General features: G+C 33.3%; 1 protein-coding gene across 4 annotated transcripts in view; it reads right to left on the bottom strand.

The window, feature by feature from the left end:
* Nucleotides 1–27,755, bottom strand: part of dlg1 (MAGUK family member discs large 1) — a 298,752-nt gene that overhangs the window by 147,352 nt on the left and 123,645 nt on the right. For 2 of the 4 annotated variants that reach the window (XM_090168259.1, XM_090168260.1), the window contains exon 4: nucleotides 25,677–25,718. The exons of 1 other annotated variant lie outside the window; for it this stretch is intronic. In XM_090168259.1, coding sequence (XP_090024385.1) covers nucleotides 25,677–25,718 — 42 coding nt within the window. Of the gene's footprint in view, nucleotides 1–16,559; nucleotides 16,690–25,676; nucleotides 25,719–27,755 lie in introns of those variants that run through there. One more of the 4 variants, XM_090168254.1, reaches the window with a different exon arrangement.

The raw sequence follows: 27,755 nt of genomic DNA, 5'->3' as shown, positions 1-27,755 counted from the left end.
ATACGAGTCACCGTCCAATGGTTTCATTTTACGCCGGATCAAGAACGTACTTAGGCTACTGAAAATGTAAGAATCTACACTTTTGAGGCCCGTTTGCATGATAAAAAAAATATCAGCTGAAGACTAATACCCAAGCAGTGCTGATACTCAGAGTTAGCCAAAATTGTAGTGCAAATAGTGACTAGCCACTTTGAAAATAGTGACCAAAAAGTGACTAAATAGTGATCAAAACGTCACTAAAAATAAACAGTGTATTAAAGTAAAACTCACAGCATTTGTAATAGTAACTTTCTTTTTCGTAAAAGTAGTGTTTTCTAATATTTTCATAAACATATTAGTAATTAAATTATAGGGGTAGACATAAGATAATCAACCTTGAAGAAAAAATATCCTATTTAAAAATTGAGTTAAGATATATTTGAGTTAAATTAACAATTTTTGATAGATTATTAGTAACGTTCCATATGAAATTTAACTCTGAAAAATATTTTTGTAGAGAAAACCTATATAATTGGAAAAAAAAAGTGACTTTTAGCAGGGTTGGAAAAAAGCCGGCTTTTTTTGAAAAAATCCAGACCAGTGGTTTTAATTGGCTATAACCGGTTTTAACCAGGTGACTTTTAGTGACCGATTTATAAAAAGTGACTAAGTATCAGCCCTGCCAAGGCACCACTTTTAGTTAAGCTCTTCCCACGAAAACGAAACCCTCCATTTTGAACTCGATCTCGGACCTTCAAAGACCTTGATGAAAGCTGAATTTAACGATTCAATTGATTTAATTTATTTCAAATAGCAAAAAACGTTTTCAGATTTTCAATTATTAAAAAGAAACATTTTAAAACAAGTCAATGACTTACGGTTATAATTTGAATGGCTATTTTTAGTCTAGCCTACTTAGTCATTTTTGCTTTTATAAACGAGTACGTTCTCAGTAAGCTAAATATATTCATCCCCGGATATTAAACAAACAAAACTTCCTTACAACGCGTTGAGACCATGCAGAAAATCGAACATTTCCGTTGGAAGGGTTTCAGGCAAGAAACCTAATCCTATTGCCATCGTGATAAATCAGTCCAGCGGAACTAGGCACGAGCAAAAGTAACGTAACAAACATAAGTACGACAATTGTAGTCTTGGTTGTGCATTTTTTTCTTATCACAACCTAGTATTTCACTATTGATAATTAGTAGAAGTATTAGCAAATCTATAAATTGGACATTAACCAAACAAAATTCAGGAAAATAGAGAATTATCCGCAAATGTAAGTTGATTTTGAGATAATCACAAATTGACGAATTAAGTGAAGCGGCAATATAAACTAGAATTTAAATTATCTTACTTAAATTAAATTACTATTTAAAAAGTATTAGGAAATTATAGGAAATAAAATAGGATAATTAAAGGGTATAAAATAGGATAATTATAGGAAATAAAATAGGATAATTAAAGGATATAAAATAGGATAATTAAAGGAAATAAAATAGGATAATTATAGGAAATAAAATAGGATAATTAAAGGATATAAAATAGGATAATTATTGGAAATAAACTAGGATAATTATAGGAAATAAAATAGGGTAATTATAGGAAATAAAATAGAATAATTATATGAAATAAAATAGAATAATTAAAGGAATTAAAATAGGGTAATTATAGGAAATAAAATAGGATAATTATTGGAAATAAAATAGGATAATTATTGGAAATAAAATAGGATAATTATTGGAAATAAATAGGATAATTATTGGAAATAAAATAGGATAATTATTAAAAATAAAATAGGAAATAAAATAAGCGAATTATAGGAAAATATAGGACACTAAATGGGAAAATATAACAAAAAAATAATAATGAAATTATTGCATATCGGTATACTTCAACTCGAATCACCCAGAATATTGATAATTTTTTGTACACTGCTTTCTCGCATTATTGGATCACTTAGCGGATTTTCAAAGCCCGGACCTTTCCAGATTTTGTTCGAAAGAGGCAGTGTTTTCAAAAGACAGTGAAATTATAGGAATATATAGGAAAATAGGTGAAAATAAAGGAATTTATAAATTTATAGGAAGGCATTAAAATTATAGGAATCGCTGCGTTCATTTTAAAAGTGTTTTAATTTGCGAATTCTATCAGGGTCCGAAAAAACCCGGTTTTTTCCAAAAAAGCCCAACCCTGTGGTTTTTTTCATTTGGATGGGTTTTTTATTTAAGTATACAATTTCCATATTTGCATTAGACGATTGGTAAAAGTATACAGATACTGCAAAACTGAACCAAAGGACTGGTAGAAGCACCAAGTTAACAAGCCAGTTAAGTTTGTAAAGTTTGTATCACATTCACATTACAATTAAGTCTAAGATATATATTAAAAAGGTAATTGCACATTGAACAAGTTGGTTTTACATTTAAAATGTGAGCTTTGAAAGTGGGTTTTTTCTGATGTGAGGTTTTAAGTGGGGTTAAGATGCGAGTCGGTCTAAAAAACCGAGGGGCAGGTCATTACCATTTTGGGTGCGTCTTAATCATAGTAAAATGATTTAATCAGGATAATCGTGATTAAATCAGGGTGATCAAGATTAAAAAAATTAATTGAGATTATAAAATCTAATCACGATTTAATCAATCTAATCACAATTTAAACGTGATTTAATTATTCTAATCATGATCTAATCACAATATAAACGTGATTTAATTATTCTAATCATGATCTAATCACAATATAAACGTGATTTAATTATTCTAATCATGATCAAATCACAATTTAAACGTGATTTAATTATGCTAATCATGAGCTAATCTTTTTATTCAGGACTTAATTATTTTAATCAGATTTTATTATTTCAATCATTCAATCATGATTAAATCAGATGTAAACATTCGAACCATGATTAAACGTGATTTAAGCATTCTAATCATGATCTAATCTTTTTAATCATGATCTAATCTTTTTAATCATTTAAATCCGATTTAATCATTTAAACATGATTAAATCAGATTTAAACATGATTAAATCAGATTTAAACATTCTAAACATGATTTAAAGTGATGTAATCAACATAATCGTGATTAAATCGAATTTAAGCAAAATAATCACGGTTAAATTTGATTTAAACTTTGTAGGGGTGCGTCGTTAATCAAGGAAGTAACCTGCCCCTCGAAAAAAAACCCACTGAGTTTGAAGAAATGTAAGTAAGAAATTAACCCTGGTGTCCAACTTACGACGCATACGTTACTTATGGACGAAGGAAACGGAATAATAAAGTTGGCTAATGCTTACATTTATCCGAGAGGGCAGAAACAGCCGTCCCCGACAACTAATATTATTGAATAAATGAAGCTCAGTTCGGCCAGCAGAAAAGCGAGAGTTAATAATGGTCCATATCACATTTGACAACAGCAGAGGGTTGAGACTACTTTCTATCTCCATCAAAGAGTACATCACGAAGCATTCCACCCTCACTCGCCCCGCATTGCAAAACGCGATGTAAGGCTGCTTACCCGAGAGCAAAATGCCAGCAAGTCGAAATACGCGGGGCCCCCACTCAATCTTCAATTTTTTTATAGGAAAAATAGGATTATATTTCTAAAAATATAGGACGTTATAGGACTATTTTTACAAAATTATAGGATTTTATAGGACTATTTTTACAAAATTATAGGTTTTATAGGACTATTTTTACAAATTTATAGGATTTTATAGGACTATTTTTACAAATTTATAGGATTTTATAGGACTATTTTTACAAAATTATAGGATTTTATAGGACTATTTTTACAAAATTATAGGATTTTATAGGACTATTTTTACAAAATTATAGGATTTTATAGGACTATATATGCTATTTAATTTACTAAATTTATGCATTTAAAAACAAAATCTATATTTAGAGAAATAAATCTTTGATTTTCACTTAAAAAATTATAAACTATTTAACCATTTTATCACGAAAATATACTAGTAGCTATAACCATTTTAACAATAACAAAGGTATAGACTAGAATGACTTGGTAAATGAATTTATCCTATAGCTAAATCTAGCAATTTAACTGAGTGGCTGGATTTGAAATGGGCAAAATATCAAAATTATAGTATTTTATAAGGTTATTATATGCTATTTCATTTACCAACTTGTATAGGAATTTATCGTATAGCTAAATCTAGCAATTTAACTGAGTGGCTGGATTTGAAATGGGCAAAATATCAAAATTATAGGATTTTATAAGGTTATTATATGCTATTTCATTTACCAACTTGTATAGGAATTTATCGTATAGCTAAATCTAGCAATTAACTGAGTGGCTGGATTTGAAATGGGAAAAATATCAAAATTATAGGATTTTATAGGACTTTTTGGGGATTTTGCTAACAATTATAGATGCACCGATATATCGGTAACCAATTTTCAAAAATCTCCTACCAAAATATCCTGGGGCGTGATTCTACTCTTATCGTTAGCTACTTAACGAAAATAATTTTTTGTTAGCTAATATAATTTCAATGGAGCCAACGAAAATTTTCTCTCGTTAACTCCTAACGATAAGAGTAGAATCACGCCCCTGGACTCCCCAGAGTTGCCGAGTAAAGTTGACAACAAAACTACAGTGGTAAAAACGGGAGGTTGCGCGGGATTAAAACTCATAATTTATTCTCATACACGACACCGAAAACGGTCCTCCAGATCTTACCGTAAGGAATACGGCAATATAACCATTCCTAGTTCGAGGTATGTATTCCTGTTGAAAGGGTGTTTCCAAGGTGATGCAAAAAATTGAAGGAGTTGTAGGGTGTGAGTTGAGAAGTATGCCTGTTTTTTCCCATTTTCCTACGATGAATGAAAAGAGCGCCAGAGAGCTTCAAAGTGTGGCCTACTAGCCCCTGGAAGTATAGGCTGCAACAAGCGTAAAACCAAGCAGCAGGGACTTAAATACTATTTAAGTTTACTTTTTTAAGCTGGTTACCTCGATTTGTTTACAAAGTCCTTTTATAGCTATCAGGCTATCACACGAACCTAGCGTTAAAATGTCATAATACCTAAGGTTTTTAGATCACCATCAAGTTATCCAGTTAAATTTAAATTCCCTTAATCATTATGTCCTGTCTTTATATGAATATTATAGAGACGTACCTTTTAGGAGTTCTAGGAGGGACCCTAGGTGTTGAAGTATGTTTGCGGTTAAGAATATTTTCATGATCTAAGTTTCTTTTTAAACCCGTGGATTTGGGACTAGTATTTTGCTTATTTGCCATCATACATTTATTACAAAAATCATTTAAAATAAGAAAAACGGCGCGGAAAGCCGGAAATTAGTGAAGCCTAGGCTAGCGACTACGCTAGTACTTGTAACTCCTAAAAATCGACTGCTCTCAATTGTTACGGGTTTGCCATATAAATATTTTTCTCTCACACGAAAAACCGGCCAAACCTCCACCTCCTCCGAACTCAAAAGGGGGAAAGCACACCTCACTGATTTTATAAAACGCTCTATTAACTATAAGTTTATTATTATAACTAATTGTTTTAGCTTTACTACATTTAAATATAAAATATTTTAATTTGATGGTGCCGAAGTTTAAGTTTTGCTCTCAGATAGGTGTTAATAGTTATCCAAGATGTTAATTTCCACCGGGAAAAGTAGGTTTTACGTAATAAAAAACATTTTATAGTTACTCTACTCGAATAAAAGTTTCCCCTTAATAAAAAACTCGATTACTCGACTCGACTTCAATATTACTCGACTCGAATACTCGATGAAAAAATGTGATACTCGATAGTCGACTCGATTGCCTAAAACCACTAATCGCACAGCTCTAAATATAACCTTGAAATAAAGTTAAGAAAATATAATTCCTTGACATTTCCAAATAATTAAAATTCCTTGACTTTGTAGGCCTATTCTCCAATACCCTGACGTTTCCCCAATTTCGCTGTACTCTGGCAACCCGTCAGGGATAAGGACAATTTAGGGCGTTTGTCCCACGGCCTCATTCTCAATCAAAATACAATCTTGTAGAAGCTCGAGCGCGCAGAGTAATTTCCTGTGAAAAGTAACAAAAGTTTTTCAATTTAAGGGATTACCCCAAGGGGTAGATAATTCCCTTAATATTAAAAACCCTCTTGAATTCTTAATATTAAATCACACCTAAATAATATAGTAGCTTTAATTAAATCTTGATTAATATAGGAGAGACTAGGATACGTTTAAGCCGAGGTACAAAATTGTAAATTTTGTAGCTACTAGATTTCTAAACGTACTTCTTCAGTTACATTCAAATAAGTAACAATTTTTTAACAATTCCTATTTTCATCATAGACAAATCTACAACCCGAAAGTCATTACCAAAAAACTAGTGTTAAGTACAGTTATAAATTTATGTGACACTATGAATATTCAACCCTTGTCTTTTATTGCGAACTAAATACGTTAATTAATGATTAACCAACAAGAAGAGTACCTGAAGTGTTTATTGCCGATTTTGTTCAAAGTCGGGCGTAATGTAGACCTATATGAGATATGAAATTTCGCAAAAGGAGACGTTGCACTACCCATTCGATTTGCCATGGCAACCGAAAATATTTTTGACCACTTACAACAATAATAAGATTTTTTCTTTATTTTACCCAAACATTGTTACAATTTTACCCCAGTAATGTTACAATTTACCCAAACTTTAGGAAATTTACCTAAATTCCAAATTACCCATTTCGTGATTTTCAAATTTAAAAAACAAATTCCCATGCTTTTTTAAAAGGCGATTTTTTTTGTTTGAAGTGGTCCAAAACATTTTCGGTTGGCATGACAAATCGAATGGGTCACTAGTGCAACGTGTCCTTTTTGGAAATTTCATATCTTATACAGGTCTACATTAAGTCCTGTAAGCTAACTAAGTAAAGAAGCCAACTACAATCCTTACTCAAGCCAAAAGGAATTCAACTAGGTTTGATTTTCTCTTTAAAACACACAATATTTTCCTTAATTCTAATTTATCTAAACTCAAAAATGTCTTGGTTAGGCTTAAAACCGTTTTTTTCTCCCCGACGCCAAAATTATCCGTTAAGCCTAATTTGAAAAGAAAAATTTTCGCCTCCAAAACCATTTTTAGAAGTCGAAAAACGTGTCTTTCAGCATTTCCGCTTAACGTTATAATTACTAATTTAATAGTGAAGGCAATTTTTATGAAATGTTACCCGCTTCTAAATTGAAATTTGCTTTTTCTAATGAACGATAAATTGGAGGACTTGCAAATTTTCGTGCACATCATACTTCAGTTAATTAAACACACTGACACTTTTATGGTTTAATATATTAATTAAACTTTTAGTAGGAAATAATTAAATTCATTTAAAAGATAGTCTGAGTATGTACCAGACGACATATAAGAACAAATTCAAGGTAAACGTCGACATATAGACCAAGTATTTGGAATAGGCTAAACTCAAATATTGGACTCGTAAACACCGGTAGACAGATAAACATTCAACAAGGAGAATACCATTAGAGGTATATCTATAAATACCCAATACCTCAACAGATGGCGCCTGCAGTTTGAAACGTTAAAATTTTAAATATTTCAAAAATTATTCACTAAAAATTTTCTTTTCCCTAGTAGTGCTTTTGTTTTGTTAATAACAGTCCTGAACGAGGGGTAAGACACTCTACGAACTCGGTGTACACTGCCGTACCTTTGACAGTGCTAATTGGAACTCGCGAACTCTTGAAAATATGTACCTTTAACAGTGCTAAATGCACGAACTCGGTGTACAGATTATCTGAGACTGTCTTACCCCTCGGTCCTGAAGTAGTTTAAAGTAATTTTTTATATTAAATTAATACTTATTCCTTTCCCACCAAACAGTTGGAATTTGCGTAATCTAGGGTAAATAAAAATCCAACATCTAATGGCATCGCGTTAAATATTTGTTTTCCTGTGAATCAATATTATTCGCGACCGAAAACTATCGCTACGTCCCCTTCGAATCGCCACTGAAACCTAGATATGTAGCGGCTAAAGCAGACGCTATTAGTTTTTCCCTCGTCGTTATTGGTAAATTTGACTATATATTGGCATTTTAATATAATTTTTCCATCGTTTGCTCATATTTTGATGTTTGTTTTAGAAAAACGTTCTTCCGAAGTAGCGCCTATAATCTGGCGTCTGCTACAGACAAATTAAAAAGTCATAAGAACGTTTGTTCTTAAACAAACTTATCCAAATATAAGCAAACGGTGGAAAAATTATATTAAAATGAAAGTATCATTATTTATACAGTGAAATTCGAAGAAATCCCGTACACTCTAGAGAAAATTTATTGTAGAAATCTTGAAACTGTTTAAAAATCTCAAAATCCTCCTAAAAAACCAAATATCAACACGAAAATCACGCTCTGAAATCTCAAAATCAGGGGAGGAATAATATAAAAGAAAGAGAAGATGATCAGGGTTGCCACAATATTATCAGATTCAAATTCCCCGACTTTTTACAAATTCTTAAAATTCCCGATTTTAACAAATATTAAATATTCCCCGACTTTTTACAAATACTAAAAATTCCCCGACTTTTTACAAATTATTAAAATTCCCCGTCTTTTTACAAATTCTTAAAATTCCCTGACTTTTCACAAATTCTTAAAATTCCCTGACTTTTTACAAATTCTTAAAATTCCCCAACTTTTTACAAATTCTTAAAATTCCCCGATTTTTAACAAATACTAAAAATTCCCCGATTTTTTACAAATTCTTAAAATTCCCTGACTTTTTACATATTCTTAAAATTAACTGACTTTTTACAAATACTAAAAATTCCCCGACTTTTTACAAATTCTTAAAATTCCCCGACTTTTTACAAATACTAAAAATTCCCCGACTTTTTACAAATTCTTAAAATTCCCCGACTTTTTACAAATACTAAAAATTCCCCGACTTTTTACAAATTCTTAAAATTAACTGACTTTTCAAAAAAAAATTAAAACTCCCAACTTTTTAGTCCCATTTTCAAAATCCCTGATTTCCCTGACGAGTGGCAACCCTGATGACAGAGAAAGGATGAAGAGGCCGAAGATGAGGAAAAGGTAAAAATCATCGGGGGGAAACTCGGCCGAAATATAGAATTCAATAACGGGAAAAAGGGATGAAAAGGACTTCTAAATATAGCCGCGGGATATTGTCTGGACCCTTCCGGCGCCAGGGGGCTTCGAGGGGGGGGGCGATCGTTCGCGGTGGGAAAGGCTTAAAACAAAAAGCCGGGGGGGGGGCGGAAGATAGGAAATGGAAAAAAAGTGAACAGAGAGAGAGAGAGAGCTTCCTTATTGTTATCGTTGACACTTTAATGGAGTTCCGGTAATACCGCGCTCGTACTCGGCTCATCCGCGGGATTAAATCGGAAACTGGCGCCCCTCAGGGGCTCAAAAAGGAAACGAAAAATTTAACCCCCCACCTTCCTATTTATTTCCCTATTATATTTGGAGGATGCCGGGAAGAGTTTACAACGACGGCGTTCCGAGGTGGAAAATTCCAGGTGGACAATAGTGAATTTACTGGCCAATCTGGCCAAAAGTGGCTAATAAACGATAAAATATTTTAACTCAGAAATTTCAGATTTGGGCTACTTAAGGCACATAAACAGGGTGTTTCAAAAGGTTATGCACAGGGTTGGCAATTTTTTGATTTAAAAATAAAATAAAATGGATTTTTTTTATTTAAGTCGGATTTTTATTGATTTTTTGATTTTAGTTTTATATAATTTAGTATCATAATTAACAAATATGTTTTAATTTTTAAAGACTTAATCTATATATATGTATAATGAATTTTATTTTTTAAACGTATTTTGGTACTTAACAAAATAAATTCGGCGGAATCTCCACCCACAGGGAGAATCCAATGCAACATTAGGGGGGAAGTACAAGAAAGATTATATTTAAACCTAAAATATAGCAATTGGCGAGGTTTTTTCTTTTTCAAAAATACTATATAAAAATTGATTTAAATCAGCCAACCCTGGTTATGCAAATATTTGAAGGAGTTGTAGGGGGTGAGTTGAGAAGAATGCCTGTTTTTCCCCATTTTCCTACGATGAGCTAAAATAGCGCCAGAGAGCTTCAAAGTGTGGCCTACTAGCCCCTGAAAGTAGGCCGCAACAAGCGCAAAACCAAGCACCAGGGACTATTTAAGTTTACCTTTTTACGCTGGTTACCTCGATTTGTATATGCGTAGGAATCGTCAAATTTTGATGAAAATTAAAATAATCTTAATTTTTGGAAGAATAAATTTTAACATTTTAAGTTCAGTGCTAAGACATTTTTACAATAAACTTCTTAAAAATTTAATTCCAATTACTTTTTTAAGCTTACAAATGCTATAATTCTTCTTTAGTCACTGGCCTCGTAGCCTGGACTTTTTAGTAGCACTGACCGTCGTAAATTATCTCTCGCGATTTTAACGCATTTGAAGGAAAAATAATTGTTTATTGACAGTTTTATCGTACCAAGTTTTTTTTGCCGAAAATAAGTTTAGTTTCCTGTTGAGTTTTATCACTATTTTGCTAGTTTGCCAATACGGTCAATCATATTCCGAGTATCTTTCAAGCATTATTTCCGGAGATAGCACGTAGAAAATAATGCAGGGTTGCTACAGTTTTTCAAATTTCCTGATTTTTCCAGGTTTTCCTTGATCATCACCGGAGATTTTCGTGACTTGTTTGTGCCAAAAGTGTGTATTTTTTAACCAATAGTTTAGTAAAGTTTTCCTATTTGCACCCGCAATGAAATCTTGCTTTGTAGTCTAATTTTTAGATTAGATCCCTATTCGAATTCCCAGATTTTTAAAGGAACTACAACTTGAAATTCCAATCCATTAGCTTAAGGCTACTGACAAGGAGACGACCCGAGGTGATAATCACCGATTTTGTTCAAACTCGGGTATAATGTAAACCTCCATGTACCTTAAGAAACGTGCAAGGGAAAAGTTGCGACGGGCTTTCGTTTTGCCATGGCAACCGAAAACGTTTTTGACAACATGATTTGGTATTTTCACATTGAAAATAACATGGGAATCTGAAGGATTTTAAGGGTCCCCCCCCCCCCCTGTGAAACCTTTTAAAAAATGAAATATTTTGAAAATTTCAAAAATGTTAAAAAACATTTAAATTGATTTTAAAAATTTAATTTAATCAAGTGTAAATGTAATTTGGTCAATTGGGGGACCCTTAAAATCATTCAGATTCCCATGTTATTTTCTAGGGAAATAATTCCAAATCATGTTGTCACAAACGTTTTCGGTTGCCATGGCAAAACGAAAGCCCGTCGCAACTTTTCCCTTGCAGATTTTTTAAGGTACATGGAGGTGTACATTATACCAGACTTTGAACAAAATCGGGTCGTCTCCTTGTTAGTGCGCCAAATTAGCTCTTTTTTCTAAAGTTATAACTATTCAATTACCGGCTTTAAAATCGACAAAACAATTTGAAGCACTATAGATAACATAACTAGAACTATGTAAAGCAATGTTTAAACTAAACAATCCTCAGAGCAACGTATGCCGTGACTTTTTATTAACAGCTTAAATTAAAGAAAAGCAGGTGACTAAGGATACCTTAAGCAAGGCCCCCACACAAACCTAAAATTTTTCATCGAAAAATTTCGAAAAATTTAGAACTTTACAGAACTATTTTTCCAAAAAAAGTTATAGGGCTATATATGCTACTTCATTTACTAACTTTATGCATTTAAAAACAAAATCTATATTTAGTGAAGTAAATCTTTGATTTTCACTTAAAAAATAGAATTAATGGCTTCAAAAGTCGCTTGATGACTTAGGCCTAAGGTGGTGCCTTGGGTATTAGCCTAGCCTAGCTGAAAAAAAAATATTTAACCATTTTATCACAAAAATATACTAGTAGCTAACCATGTTAACAATAACAAAAGTATAGACTAGAATAACTTTGTATATGAATTTATCCTATAGCTAAATCTAGCAATTTAACTGAGTGGCGGAATTTGAAATGGGCAAAATATCAAAATTATAGGATGTTATAGGACATTTTTAGCGATTTTGCAAAAATATAGGATTTAATAGGACATTTTGCTAAAATATAGGATGTTCTAGGACATTTGGGGGGTTTTGATAAAAATATAGGATGTTATAGGATATTTTGGGGGATTTTGCTAAAAAATTTACGATGTTATAGGACATTTTGGGGGATTTTGCTAAAATTTACGATGTTATAGGACATTTTTAGGGATTTTGCTAAAATATAGGATGTTATAGGACATTTTTAGGGATTTTGCTAAAAATATAGGATGTTATAGGACTTTTTGGGGATTTTGCTAAAAATATAGGATGTTATAGGACTTTTTGGGGATTTTGTTAAAAATATAGGATGTTATAGGACATTTTTGATAATTTTGCTAAAATATAGTATGTTATAAGACATTTTTGATAATTTTGCTAAAAATATAGGATTTTATAGGACGTTTTGGGGATTTTGCAGGACATTTTGTAAAATAGGATGTTTTTAAGTAAACACTTCGAAAAGTTTACATTAAACTAACTGCCGTCAGTTCGGAGTTTATCTTAAGCCTAAAAATATAATCTCTATTTCCTTTTAAAAGAAACCCAAAATATGAGAGATAAAGTTCAATTTGAAGGAAAAATGTGGACAAGAAAGGGATAGGATGCTGCAAGAAGACAATTAAAAAGACACCTCATTTAAATTAGTAGCCCATTACGGCGCTAAGAGTGCCATGGTTTAATTAGGGTCAGCCAAAGAACAAAAGCTTACACGTCATCCCGCTAGTCCCCAACAGTTGCGAGGCTAAAATTAGTTCCCCGCTAAAGCTGACGACGCGACTAAAACTCTAACACGGGCGAAGACCGCGATTGGGGGGTACAGTCTGTTCGGGTGTGGGCGAGTATTTAAATCGTTACGTCACTGCCTAAGCCTTGACTGAAGTATATTTAAGAGCCAAGAACCCATTGATCGGCTATAAAGCGAAAGAAAGTTCTTCTCCGCGATTTATTGCGCCGGAAGTCGGAGCTCTGGCGCCAATAAGATTGTCACCCCTTCACACCCCCATCTCCTCCACACACCACCACACCATTGAAAGCGCCTCTTTCGACTGATTTCCGAAACAAGATTCCATAACCTTCAGGAATGTCGCGGGGGATTCTTTACGAAGACAGTGAGAAATTCCAAATCTAGATAATTAAATAAACTAATTAACTATGCTTATTACTTAATGGAATGGCTAATGTATCCCACTAATTATTTCATAAAAAAATAGTTTTTTCTAGTTTCACATTTTACCCCCAAAATCTATTTTCTTAGGTATTGATAAAACGACCGTCTAGTGCTTATACTTATGTTCCTTAGTCTTTATCAGGGTTGACCCAGTTTTTACACAATCAAATTCCCCGACTTTTCCAGGTTTTCCCTGACCATCTCTGGAGATTTTCCCTGACTTATTTTGTGCCAAGATTGTATATTTTAACCTATATTTTAGTAAAAGTTTCCTATTTGCAACCGAAATAAAATTCCCTGACTTATATACCCATATTCAAATTCCCTGACTTTTCTGTGCCAGGAGTAAATAATATATATTATTAGCGTAAGTATCCAACTTCCCTTCCTGCTAATGATATTCGCTTGAAACAACTATCTTCGCGGGTTCTAAAACTTTTAAATCGATAAAATATTGTTTTCATATTAGTTAAATTACCAACGGAGCACAATTTTTTTCATCGTTAGGCGTAATAGCACAAGTTAGTAATTTTTAATCGTGATCTGACGGGGAAATCACTGCCATTAAAAAGTATTAAAACGTTTCATTTCCATTTAGATATTTATTATAAACATTGTCTAAATATTAGTATGATATTCAATTCTGCTAAAGTTATTAAAAACTAAAGCTGATTATAACTACAGGGTTGCCACAAAATTTTGAGATACAAATTCCCTGACTATTCCCTGACCATTTTAAGAGATTTTTTATATTTTACTTTTATCAGAAGTTAATAAATTTTAATGAGCTTATATTTCAGTAAATAGGTTATTGCAATGTTGAAAAAATTAGCCAAATTTTCCAGGAAATAAATGATAATCATAGAATTTGTCATTGATCTAGAGTAGAAATACCTTAAAAAAGTGTTAAGATAAAATTTAATTCCGTGATTTTTTACAAATTCTAAAAATTCCCTGACATTTCCCTGACTTTTTAGGTCAATTTTTAAATTCCCTGACTTTTTACAAATTCTTAAAATTCCCTGACATTTCCCTGACTTTTTAGGTCAATTTTTAAATTCCCCGACTTTTTACAAATTCTTAAAATTCCCTGACATTTCCCTGACTTTTTAGGTCCATTCTTAAATTCCCTGACTTTTCCCTGATTTCCCTGACGTGTGGCAACCCTGAACTAAAAAGAAAATATCATTTGAGAAAATATTTTAAATTCTAGAAGAGACAGTACTCGAGACTGCAAATATCGCTTCAGAATATACAAATACCTGGCCTTAATTTGATTATTTTTACGGGAGCTTGAGTTGAATTGGAAGCAACGCTAAAAATCGTTCTTCCTAAGTGGAAATAAACAAATTCTTTCCAGATCTAATGGAAAGAGAGGTCCGATTCAAACCTATGTTCCCAAACAATGGCATAGAAAGAATCTCCCTTTTTTTTAAATAAAATTATCTTTTTAAGAATGAACAAAGAGATAAAAAAACGCATCTTAGGTTCAAAAAATTGGACGGAATTTTTGGAGCGAGGAACTCTGCTACATGTTTGCCCGGAATTTTACAACTAATAACATAAAGGAAAAACAGTGGACAATTTTGAAAAGGTTTTCTACTCGAAGCGAGAAAAGCAAAGTAATACCACGTTTACGTACATTTTCAAAGAAGGAAATTAATACTTTGTAATTTACTTTTGAACTTTTAAATAATACCCCTTGCGAATGTTAGGTTTTTCTCTATCTCCGCCTAAGGTTTTATATTTTATTGAGATGACTTTGATCTTCAATTTTCCGCTTCGTGCGTTGGAAATTGCCCAAGGGTATGAATAGCTTTGAAAAATCATCTTTCGAGGTTTTTTTGTACAGGACATTTAATAACTTTCGAATTATATAGTTGTAGTCATCTTAACTTGAAAGGTTTATAAGGGTTAGTTAAATATTTTTTTCTAATTCGATAGATCCCAAAATTATTTACGATTTTCCGAAATTTTCAGTTACTATTAGCAAACAGTCTACTTATTAGGGTTAGAATTAGTACCTATAACCGGGTTGCCATAATAGTTTGATTGAAATTCCCTGAACTTTCTTTTTGACATTTTTCCTTCTTTTTTAAGGTCAAAATCATAGAATTTTTAGTTTTACATTTTAATTCTATCAGAAAATAATTTATTTCATCCCTGTTTTCCCTGACCATTTTAAGTAATTTTCCCTGATTTTTAAGGCCAAAATCAGAGTTTTTAGTTTTACATCAGAGGTTAATAATTTAATCAACTAATAATTCAGTGCAAAAGTTATTTTAAAGTTAAAAAAACCGTTCAAGGATCTAAATAATAATAACCGAATTTTCCATAGATCTGGAGTAAAATTACCTTAAAAAAATGTAAAAAAAAAACTGAATTCCCTGACTTTTTACAAATTCTTAAAATTCCCTGACTTTTTTGACCCATTTTCCAATTCCCTGATGTATGGCAGCCTGTTATGTTTTAATAAAAAAAACGTTATATCGCAACGTTGAAATTACAACTTTTAAAAATGACCAAATAAACAATAACCAAGATAATTTATCACATAATTATACTAAAATTAATTTCAAAATATTATCATGTTAAATTAAAATTATCCGAACAAAATGATTATCATAAATTCACATCCAATATTCCTTCTCTTCCGGGGGAAATTAAAATCACATAATTATACTAAAATTAATTTAATAAAATTATCATGTTAAATTAAAATTCTTTGACGTTTTGACGAATTCTTAAAATTCTCCGACCTTTTCTTTTCAAGTGAAAGTATGTTAAATATAAAAACATTTATAAAAAAATGTTTCGGGAGTTAGAATTAATTTAAAAAGATAAAGATATAGCCACAATAATAACTACAGTTTGCAATTAAATTAAATGACATTTAAAACGAGAACTAGCTACTTCAAATTAGACAAAAAAGTACATAAACACCAACACAAACACGAGGGTGAAATCATTTCTCAAACACACTGAGCAGTATTAAAACCATATAAAAATATCGACTAGTATATCGAATAAACTTAGACACAGTCCATGTCGTAACGAACTCATTCCTATTCATAGCGGCTTAAAGCCCACCAGTACCTGACCTCCAAGCGGATAACAGAGTTCGACAGGCAATTCCCGTAAGATTATTGAACAATGACTAATCAACAGTGAGCACGCATAGCAGGCAAAAAGGGCGAATCAGAGAACACGTGGCCCTCTGTAGGGCTGAGCGCGAGGGTGGAGTTCCTTACGACCACTATCATTATCGAGCAAAAACGCTATCCATCACCTACACATGAGACCTCAGAAATTGCTCTAACCTTTAACACCAACAACTATCGCAAAGGCCACCAGCCCATCGTCACGTAGGCTAGAACGGTACGCCGGCACTACGGGTATATTTCACCCGAAACAGCGCCCCCAAGTAGACGGTCGTGTCGCGAGAAACAACCGAAAATACCGCAAAAACCAGCGCAGATCGTCGATGCGCAGAGCCCGAACAACCGACGCGGGGGGAAAAACGCGTCCAAAGGATCAAAAAAAAACAGCGCGCCGAGGCTTAGCTCGAGCGAATCGATGCCCGGGAATCAACGCTTCCAATTTCGGGACGGATAACAATCGGCGAAACTCTTCGGCGATAGCAGACGACACCAACGCGACCGGAATTAAAAATAGGCCACGTGAAAGAACACTTATAAACGGCGGAAACGTTTAGTTTTTCAAAATGCGCGTTTTCGCGACGTCAGAGGGGCGGAGCCAAAGCCCCGCAGGCACGTGGGACGGATTTGACGGACAATTATCCAAGATGGCCGAAACCCTTGACCCGGCCGCTGGTGGTGATGATAACGCTCGGCAATCGCGAACGGAAACGGGCCGAGACAACCAGCTCTTCGAAATAGCGCCGAGACTTTCCCCTGATCCAGAGAGCTCTGCTAGAAAGCGCGTATTCGGGAATTTGTAACTGTGCCTACTGAGTGTGCCGAAAGAGATTCGAGAAAGGAGTCCGAGGCATCTCGCCAAAAACGACCCGAAAGCCGCGCCGATAGGAGGGGGGGGGGGGGAGCCGAAGAGAAGGGGGGGGGGCGGGAAACATCTCTGGCGTCCCTGGAAGCTCGGGAGCAAACGGGGATGCCGTTATCCCGCGGTAGGGCTAAGACGCTGACTGCGTGGAAAGTACAGGCAGCCCGAGGAGAAGGGGGGCCGGCTCCCCCAATTAGAAGCTGATCCGCAATATTGTTTACCTGGATGCCCCCGCGTTTCCTCGATTTAGTTTCCGGCCTTCGATGACGCTACACGCCCGCGATTAAAATTTAATATTTTAACGACGACCTAATACATATTTTAAAACGTGATAAAGATTCGGTGCGTTTCGGAAATTCCCTTCAGGGGCAAATGCTTTTAAATCTATTTTATCATCGGGAAAATTATGAGAATTACGTTTTCGAAGAAATTAAATTATTTTATTTATTACAAGTCCGATTTTTAATTTTCAGGAATTGAATGATTTTATTTATTACAAGTCTGATTTTTAATTTTCAGGAATTGAATGATTTTATTTATTATAAGTCTGATTTAAAATTTTCGGGAATAGAATGATTATAAATAGTAATAAATTTTACATTAATAAATATATAACATAGTTCTTGTGAAAGAAGTATTCATATTAGGCTTAATAGGGAAACATGTATTCTTAAAAGTACTTTTATTCTGACATTTTTCTTTAAAATGTTGTATTTTTCTCTTTATACAGCCTTTATTTGGTTTCAAATGATTTTATTTACAAAAATAATCTTTCCTTTTTAAGGATTTTCAGGATTTTTTACTGATATACAATGACTTCCTGTTTAATAGGATTTCTTTTGATGTCTAGTTACTTTATGATTTCAAATTAACCTTTGCTTTTTAAGACTTCCTTAAAATATTTTCCGATTTTTTTAGAGCCCATGATTTCCAGTATTCTTTAGTAATGACCAAAGACTTAATTTCTAGTTATTTTATACCTAAAATAATCTTTGCTTTTTAAGATATAATTTAAAGATTTTCCGTTAATTTTATCATAGCTATGATTCCCAGAATTTGTTTTACTAATTACTGAAAGTTATCTATGTCTTTTGATTTAAATGATTTTCCGATTTCAATTATTTATTATATATTTATCATTTCTGTTTTATTTTCTAATTTATTTATTTTTAAATTTCTCAAAGGCCTAGGTTTGCTTCTGCCTGACCCCCTATAAATTTACTTTCCTTCCAAACAAATACTCTGGTGGTAGGCCAACGTGTTCTGCTGTTGGCCTACCACCAGGGTATTTGTTTGGAAAGAAAGTAAATTTAAAGGGTGACAGGCAGAAGAAAACCTAGGCGTTTAAGATTATGAAACGCATCACAGCTGAAAGTTTAACGCGTTTATTATTTCACCTAAAATGGACTAGTCCCCCCCCCCCCCCCCCGGCAGCAGAGAGGGGAAAACGTAACGCTCTTCTAAAGCGTCGGAAACGTCAGTTTTATTGAACCAATGAGACCACGGGATAATTTGATTGGCATTTAAGGGGACGATCCTACTAGAAGACTGAGTTTGTCTAAAATACTAAAAATAGAGTAAATTTAATTTCAAAGTTATCCAATTTTTACCATTTTCAAAAAGCAAATAACTTTTTAATTTAAATTAGAGTTGTTAATTTTCCGGAAAATTTAAATACGAAAAGACTTACGGAAAATTTTCTGGAAAATTAAAAAATTGAAACATGTATTACTTTTTAAGGGATTTGATTCTAGACTAGTAGAGGTTTTGTTTTACTTTTGGATTAAACAAAATGAGCCGAAAATGTCGGGCTATTTCAATTGGCGAGCAATATTAGGCTAATCATGGAATAAAAAAAAAATGTTTTTAATTTGTTTCGGAAAAAATATGGAAAATTTTCCAGAACATTTTCCGACATACAACTCGAATTTAAATTCAAATAAATGTTTTTTAAAATTTCATGTGATAAAATACCTGTTTTTAGAGCTTAGGTAATTTAAATGAAATTTTTAATAAAATGTTTAAGGACGGTTTCGTTAAAAAGTAAATACGATATTACAATGTGGAATGGACAAAAAAATGAAGCCTCAAAATAGATTTTTCCCCGCGGCGAAGAGATCTCAAAAAGAAAGGCGAGAGTTAAGAATTTTCATTAGGCCTTCAAAGCACGTTCGAATATCATCTCATTCGAGTGGAAAAGAGAACCAACCGTCTCCTATATAATACACAATTACGAAACGCCGGTTGGCATGGCAACCGAGCGCCGTGTCTCCAAAGAAGCGACTAAAGCGGAAAAACAATATAGAAAATTTATTGAATTCATGAGGGGGGGGGGGTAAGTATTAAGAGAGGTAAAGTAAGGAAATCGAAATCAAGTATAAAAATTTTAATCTGAGATCTTATTTCTACGCTGTTTCTTCCATCGCTATTGTCATCAAATTGCCTCCAACCAATCGAAGGTAAAATTAATCAATGGAGGATGAAAATCGCGGCATGTTTCAAAAGAATTGAATGGATTTTTTTAAAGGCTACTTGATACTTCGGGGAAAGGTAGAAATAAGGTACGGGTGACATTAGGCAAGCGCTGCCACCAATTAAGAATATATTATTGTCGATGGCGGTTTACTCGAAAGAGCTTTAAAGGTACGTCAGGCATATTCGCAATTTGGGGGTAGATATTTTTTATTTCCAGTCGCATTTTGAGAGCTAGACAAGGGGTTGCAAAAATCAGTTGTTTTCGAAGCCTGGACTTCTAGCGGGGTGGAGAAGCCCTTCGCGATTTCGCCTCGCAGCCAGAGGAGATGGTTTCCTTTTCAAATTCCCAGATCTTTTTAGGGCCATTTCGAAGTTCCCAAATTCTTTTTCGGGTTATTTTGAAATTCCCAGATATTATTAAGGTTATTTTGAAATTACCCAGATTCTTTTAAGGGGCCATTTTATAGTTCCCAGATACGTTTTAGGGTTATTATGACATTCCCGGATATTATTAGGGTCATTTTGAAATTCCCAGATATTATTAGAGCATTTTTGAAGTTCCCAGATCTTTTTAGGGCATTTTTGAAGTTACCAGATCTTTTTAGGGCAATTTTGAAGTTCCCAGATCTTTTTAGGGCATTTTTGAAGTTCCCATATTCTTTTAAGGGCCATTTTGAAGTTACCACATTTATTAGGGCCATTTTGAAGTTCCCAGATTCTTTATAGGGCAATTTTAAAGTTCCCAAATTCTTTTTATTCCCAGATATTATTAGAGCATTTTTGAAGTTCCCAGATCTTTTTAGGGCCATTTTGAAGTTACCAGATCTTTTTAGGGCAATTTTGAAGTTCCCAGATCTTTTTAGGGCATTTTTGAAGTTCCCATATTCTTTTAAGGGCCATTTTGAAGTCACCACATTTATTAGGGCCATTTTGAAGTTCCCAGATTCTTTATAGGGCAATTTTAAAGTTCCCAAATTCTTTTTAGGGTAATTTTTAAATTCCCCGATCTTTTTAGAGCCATTTTGCAGTTACCAGATTTTTTTAGGGCCATTTTAAAGTTCCCAGATCTTTTTTAGGGCCACTTTAAAGTCACCAGATCTTTTTTAGGGCCATTTTGAAATTCCCCGATAAGGACACATTTTCGGATTTTAAAAACGATTTCAAGGTTCCAAAAAACAATTAGTTAAATTTTATCCAATGTCCAACCCAAAACGCCGAGTTTAGTTAATGGCATGCAAAACGTATTTCAAATAGGAATCTGCAACATATTAGCTTAGGCCATATGGCGTAAGTACACGGAGCTAGAGCTATGGCATTGTCGCCCAAATATAAGTATAGGACACTCTACGGATTAGAGAGATTTAATGGTCCACGCTTGTTAATTCGTTCTACACGTACGATATCAAAATGCGCGTAGCTTTAAAAGGAGTGTAAATATTTTTAGAACAAATTTAAATTTCGAAAGCACTAAAATCTTTAAAACTAACTATCCTTTGATGTTACTAGAATACTAATATTAAAAATTTTGCATTCATATCCATCCGCGAATAAAATACAAATTCCACTCATTAATCCAAGAATGCATTCGGGTTAACTGAGAATGAGCGCAGCACCTCTTTCGACTCGTGATTTCCGGAAGATAAACCACGCCCAGTTTTTAATGGTGGATATTTGTAGTAAATGTGGTAAAAGGTAGAAAATAGTGGAAAATGTGGTAAATAGTGGAAAATTGGGCGGATAGTAGTGGGAAATATGGCAAAAGGTGGAAAATGTGGCCAAAGGCGGAACAGTGGAAAATGTGGCCGAAGGTGGAACAGTGAAAAATGTGGCCAAAGGTGGAACAGTGAAAAATGTGGCCAAAGGTGGAACAGTGAAAAATGTGGCCAAAGGTGGAACATGGGAAATGTGGCCAAATTTGGAAGTGGAAAATGTGGTCTATTTGGAACAGTTGAAAATGTGGCCAAAGGTGGAACATGGGAAATGAGGCAAAATTTGGAAGTGGAAAATGTGGCCAAAGGTGGAACATGGGAAATGAGGCAAAATTTGGAAGTGGAAAATGTGGCCAAAGGTGGAACAGTGGAAAATGTGGCCAAATTTAGAAGTGTAAAATGTGGCCAAATTTAGAAGTGTAAAATGTGGCCCATTTGTAACAGTGGAAAATGTGGCCAAAGGTGGAACAGTTGAAAATGTAGCCAAAGGTGGAACATGGGAAAATGTGGCCAAAGGTGGAGCAGTGGAAAATGTGGCCAAAGGTGGAACAGTTGAAAATGTGGCCAAAGGTGGAACAGTTGAAAATGTGGCCAAAGGTGGAACAGTTGAAAATGTGGCCAAAGGTGGAAGTGGAAAATGTGGCCAAAGGTGGAACAGTGGAAAATGTGGCAAAGGGTGGAACATAGTGGCAAAAAATGGAACCGAGCGGAAAAGACGGGTAAATAGTAACTAATAAAGTAATATTACGGGTAAAAAGCTAAAAACAACTGAAATTTTCAAACTATTTAATTTATAATAGTAACATAATACTTCAATTAGCAAGAATACAATACAGAAATAGTTTAGAAATAAAAGTTTTAAAATAATTTCTTTAATCCGTATCAATCTCTCTAATATTTTTACAATATTTTTTCATAAAAATTTTTGTTCACCACAATTTGCTACATTTACAATTGTTAGTGTCCAGGCAGGAAAAAAACCACTATTATCCCACTAAACTCTTCAAGTCTACTATAATGCATACTATTTTCGAAGTTGCGACTATATATTATCTGTTAAACTTAATACATTCCTGATTAAACTAAAATCAATTTTCGTTTTTGTGGATTTGGAATTGAATGTCTGAAGTCACGCAGAGAAAAGCGTTTCCAATAGCTGATTTAAACCGTAAATTTTCCAAAATTTCACTGACCATTTTTGTACAATAAATGAGGTAAAATCTTGCAAAATATTTCATACAGCTTTCAAGAATTTATTTGACCGATTTTCAAGCTATTATCAAAATCCCTGATTTTTCAGTTCCTGCTTTTACAATAGGCTTATAAAATCCCGCTTAATCGTGTTTAAACCAAGTTTTGGTATGTATACAAAAATTTAGTTTAATAAACTTGCGTTTAAGATGGAATCTTTTAATCTACGCGTTTTCCAATGTTTAAACTAGCTTTAACAATTAATAATTTTATAATATTAATATAATATTTATTGCTGGGGTACGTTCAGTAGAGCTCATCGACTAAAAACCGCTGTTTTCTTGTCATCGGTGTTTTTGAAAATGGCGGTAAAACTTTTATATTTAATAGTAAATGAATTTGCTAACGATGAAATTATTGAAGAAAATGGTGTTGAAATAGTTAGTAGTGGTTGAAATTTATCCAAAATTAAACAGGGCACGGTAATTTCCAAAAAGTTAATAAATAACACTAAGCCTCAGCTTCTACCAACTCGTACGCAGTTGACCTTTCTTTGTGCCTATGCGTTTTACGTCACGCTGACACGTTAACTAACAATTGTAAGTGACTCTTCGAACCGATGACGTCACGATGGCTCACCGATGAGCATCGTGACGTCAAAACTGGAAACGCGAAAAGGAACAGTAAGAAATCAATATCAGACTCATCGGTGTTAGCGCTGAGCTCTACTTAGGGATAATGACTTTATTGAGACGCCAGTTTTACGGAAACCTATGAGACACTCAGGGTGATCACAGAAAACGTTTTAGTCGATTTAAAGGGTAAAGTTTGCAATAACCACAAAAATGTGTACGGGATTTTGGAAACCGGGATTTTTCGTGGTGGGATTTATTGATTCCTCGTGAGATTTAGGATCGTTTTCCTCGTGAGATTTATTGATCGACTTATCGTCGGATTTATTGATCGATTCCTCGTCGGATTTATTGATCGATTTCTCGTCGGATTTATGATCGATTTCTCGTCGGATTTATGATCGATTTCTCGTCGGATTTATGATCGATTTCTCGTGGGATTTATGATCGATGTCTCGTGGGATTTATGATCGATGTCTCGTGGGATTTATGATCGATGTCTCGTGGGATTTATGATCGATGTCTCGTGGGATTTATGATCGATGTCTCGTCGGATTTATGATCGATTCCTCGTGGGATTTATGATCGATTTCTCGTCGGATTTCTCGCTAGATTTCAAGTCGTACTTCAGGATTTATCGATGAATTTCGGGAATTTACAATTTCTCGATTTTCGAATGGATTTCAGGATTTCTTGGAATGTGTACGGGATTTCATTGAATGTCCGACCCAGTGGCAAGTATTTATGAAGTAAAACTCCATGGTTTATAAAGGGAATGTGGTTTAATAATTGGTTGTCCGAGCTAAAATTTCTAATATTTCTAAAATTATTTTATTTATAATTTTGTGTATTTTGATAATAAAAGACATAATTGCAACATGTGAAGCCCCAAAAATTATAGGATGTTATACGAACACATTGAAAATATAGTAATAATTATCAAATACAGGGTGTTTCCAAAGTGATGCAAAACGTTTAAGGATTTGTAGGGGGTGAGTTGAGAATTATGCCTGTTACAACCTACTTCCAGGGGCTAGTAGGCCACACTTTGAAGCTCTCTGGCGCTCTTTTAACTCATCGTAGGAAAATGAAAAAAAAAACAGGCATACTTCTTAACAACTACAACTTCAAATTTTTGCATAACCGTTTGTAACACCTTTTATAGAAGGTGTGGTTACCCGGGGTACTAACCCGTTTTGATGTTATCAAAGGGATATAAATACAAACTTGATTACATCTTACGGATTTTATAAATGTTTATTCCATTACGAAATGTTATACTAACATTAAAAACTGATGTAGGAACATTACTACGAAAATTAAATATTTATTTCCCTTAACGCGAGCTCTATCTAGAGAACTACCCACTCAAACAATGTTTCAATAAAGGGAATTTAATTCAAGCCCTTTCAAAAACGCTATACTGCCGTGCAAAGCACCAAAGCATTAACGACCAAAAACCAAAATATGGAGAAAACCCGCGAAATTCAAACTTTCTTTGCCTTAAGATTCCCCAACTTACTTCTTTCAAGTTTATATAGTAGACTTTAGACTTGGATTTTTCAACTGAAATTATATTCTGGTACTAAACAATTTACAGGCCAAACGATATTTCAGAAATATCATTAAAACCATGTCTTAAAACGCGAAAAAAAAAGCGTTTTGATTTGACTTTTAAAGAAAATAAACACATGAATGCGTTTTTGGTTTGAAAATTATGCAAAAACCTAATATAATGCGTTTTGAAACAAGTCATTTCTCTAAGAACAAAGATTTTAAATTCGAAAATTAGTTCAAAATTGAATTTAACGTATAAAATAAGGAGAAATAAAACCAAAATCTGTAAATCGAAAATTTGGTCGTTAATGCTTTTGTGCTTTGCAGTATAGTTTATTTTAAAATTACCCTTTGAAAGTAAAATAAAATATTTAATCCTAACGAAATCCTATCATACGGAATAGAATAAGTTGGAAGATTAAATTATTCATTTGGATAAACAAGAGATAAAAATTAACTTTTAAATTTTCCAGTCAGCATCTAATCAAACGATAAAATTGGCATCGTAGTTTGAATTGAAAATTGGATCACAATTTAAACTGCGAGTCTCCCGCTTAACTTTTGTCGACGAAGCAATAAAACATTTAAAAAAATAAAAGTAAGCCACAGCATGCGAACCATCAGAAAAACAACAAAAAAGCCACATAAAACAAAGAGAACGAAAATTTAAGAGGATGCTCAAAGTGGGTTGCCGTCTTACCTGATAGCCGTTTATAAAGGCGAGAACGAGTACCCCCGCCTATTACAACGCTATCGGGTAGCTATGACGACGGAAAACCCACGGTTGGTAAACCAAGGCTTAACAAGAGAAACAACAAACCACAAAAAAACTATATATTTTTTTTATTTTTACCTGAGCATTCTGAAATCCGTCCAAAAACCTCCAAATGTCAACCTAAAACCAACAAATGTCAGACTCAACAAAAATAACAAAACACTCAACAAGACAATATGAAAAGAAAAAATATCAATGAAAGGTAAAAACAGAACAATATTTACATTATTGGAAAGGAAGATTACGAACTCTATACAAGGTTATTTTCCGCTTCATCGAGTAAAGAGTATTTCGAATTTGGAGAATTAACTACACTGCGGGTTCATTTATCAACCCCCCTAAAAAAGTACGTCATTTCCTTCGCTCAACCCCCTCCTGTCAGGAAAAAATTCGATCCAGTAATTTTAGGACAAAAAGTTCAAAATTATCCCGTAGTTTTAGGGTAAAAAGTTCAAAATTATCCCGTAATTTTAGGATAAAAAGTTCAAAATTATCCCGTAATTTTAGGATAAAAAATTCAAAATTATCCCGTAATTTTAGGATAAAAATTTAAAACTATAGGATAATTAAAGGATACAAATTTCAAAATTATAGGATAATTAAAGAATACAAATTTCAAATTTAAAGAATAATTAAAGAATACAAATTTTAAAATTAAAGGATAATTATAGGATTAAATTTCCAATTTAAAGGAGTTTTATAATATTATAAAATAATCAAGGAGTAGTAACTATGTAAGACCGGTCAGATAAGAAAAATTCAAATCTGCTCCTTCATGATTTCAATTTTCACGAGAAATTTTATCAGTTGGGTGAGATATGTAAAAAAAATCTAGGAAATATAGGATAAATAAATGGAATTATGACGTTATAAGATAATTTTAGAATTATAGGATCTAGTGTTGTTAACATTCCGGAAAAATAAAATGCGGAAAAATTTCCAGAATATTTTCCGAATTGCGGAATATTTTCCGCAAAGCGGAAAAATAAAAAATTGAAACAAATTACTTTTTAAAGGTTTTTAATGTTTTTAACTTTTTATCGATATAAAATGTCTAACAACAGTAAACATACTACAAAACATTAAGATTGTTTCATTGTTAATCAGTTTAAACTAGTCTAGAGGTTTAGTTTTACTTTCAGATTCGAAAAAATGAGGCGAAAATGCCGCTTTATTTAAATTTGCAAACAATGTATTAGAATAATCATGAAATGAAAACTGGTTTTTATTTTTTTCGGAAAAATACGGAAAATATTCCGGAAAAAAGGCCTCGGTTATTTTCCGGAACGTTTTTCGACTTACAACACTAATAGGATCGCTGTGAACCCTGTATAATAAACTAGCAGCTAGTTGATTTGATCGTATAATTTGTATAACAAAAACTTAAAAACTAAATGTGTACGCTTAGAGGAAATATCACTTTTAGTATTTGACGATTTTTTGAAATTTCCGGTGCTACAACATCACCTACATGTAGTTCGCGCGAATTTGAAAAGGCCACAAAGCGTGTTTCAGCTATTTGCTTTAACTCACAGAAAAAACCAGGCATTCAATTTAATTTTCTTTACAGTATAAATACTCAGGTTTGAAACTAATTGCAAAAAGCGGTTTTGTCATATTAACGATTTTGCAACGTGTAGTGAAATAGCTAACGAGCTAATATTTCATATTTAATTTGGCAGTTTAAAAAAAAATTAAATGAGTAGTAAATAAATAAATAAAAACAGCAGTAGGCTATATACCAGAAAATAAAAGAAATTCGGCAGTTGGGCGCAAAGCATTAAAAAATGCATACGTAATTTAAAAAAATGAAACGGTCTGTTAAAATTTATAAATTCAGCGAGTTTTGCACTATAGTTTAGATACATTCATCATTCAAAATCAATTAAAAAAAACTTACAAGGAGAGTACCCGAGGTGTTTATTGCCGATTTAGTTCAAAGTCGGCCGAAATGTAGACCTATATGAGATATGAAATTTCGCAAAAGGAGACGTTGCACTACCCATTCGATTTGCCATGGCAACCGAAAATGTTTTTGACCACTTACAACCAAAATAAGATTTTTTCCTCATTTTACCCAAAATTTGTAACAAACTTACCCTAAAAATGTTTCAATTTACCCAAACTTGATGAAATTTACCTAAATGTGGTCCAAAT

This window comes from Leiobunum rupestre, chromosome 3 (genome assembly GCF_980474605.1).
Source record: "Leiobunum rupestre chromosome 3, qqLeiRupe1.1.hap1, whole genome shotgun sequence".
NCBI classification, from domain to species: Eukaryota; Metazoa; Arthropoda; class Arachnida; order Opiliones; family Sclerosomatidae; genus Leiobunum; species Leiobunum rupestre.
This window is presented reverse-complemented; position numbering and strand designations above follow the sequence as displayed.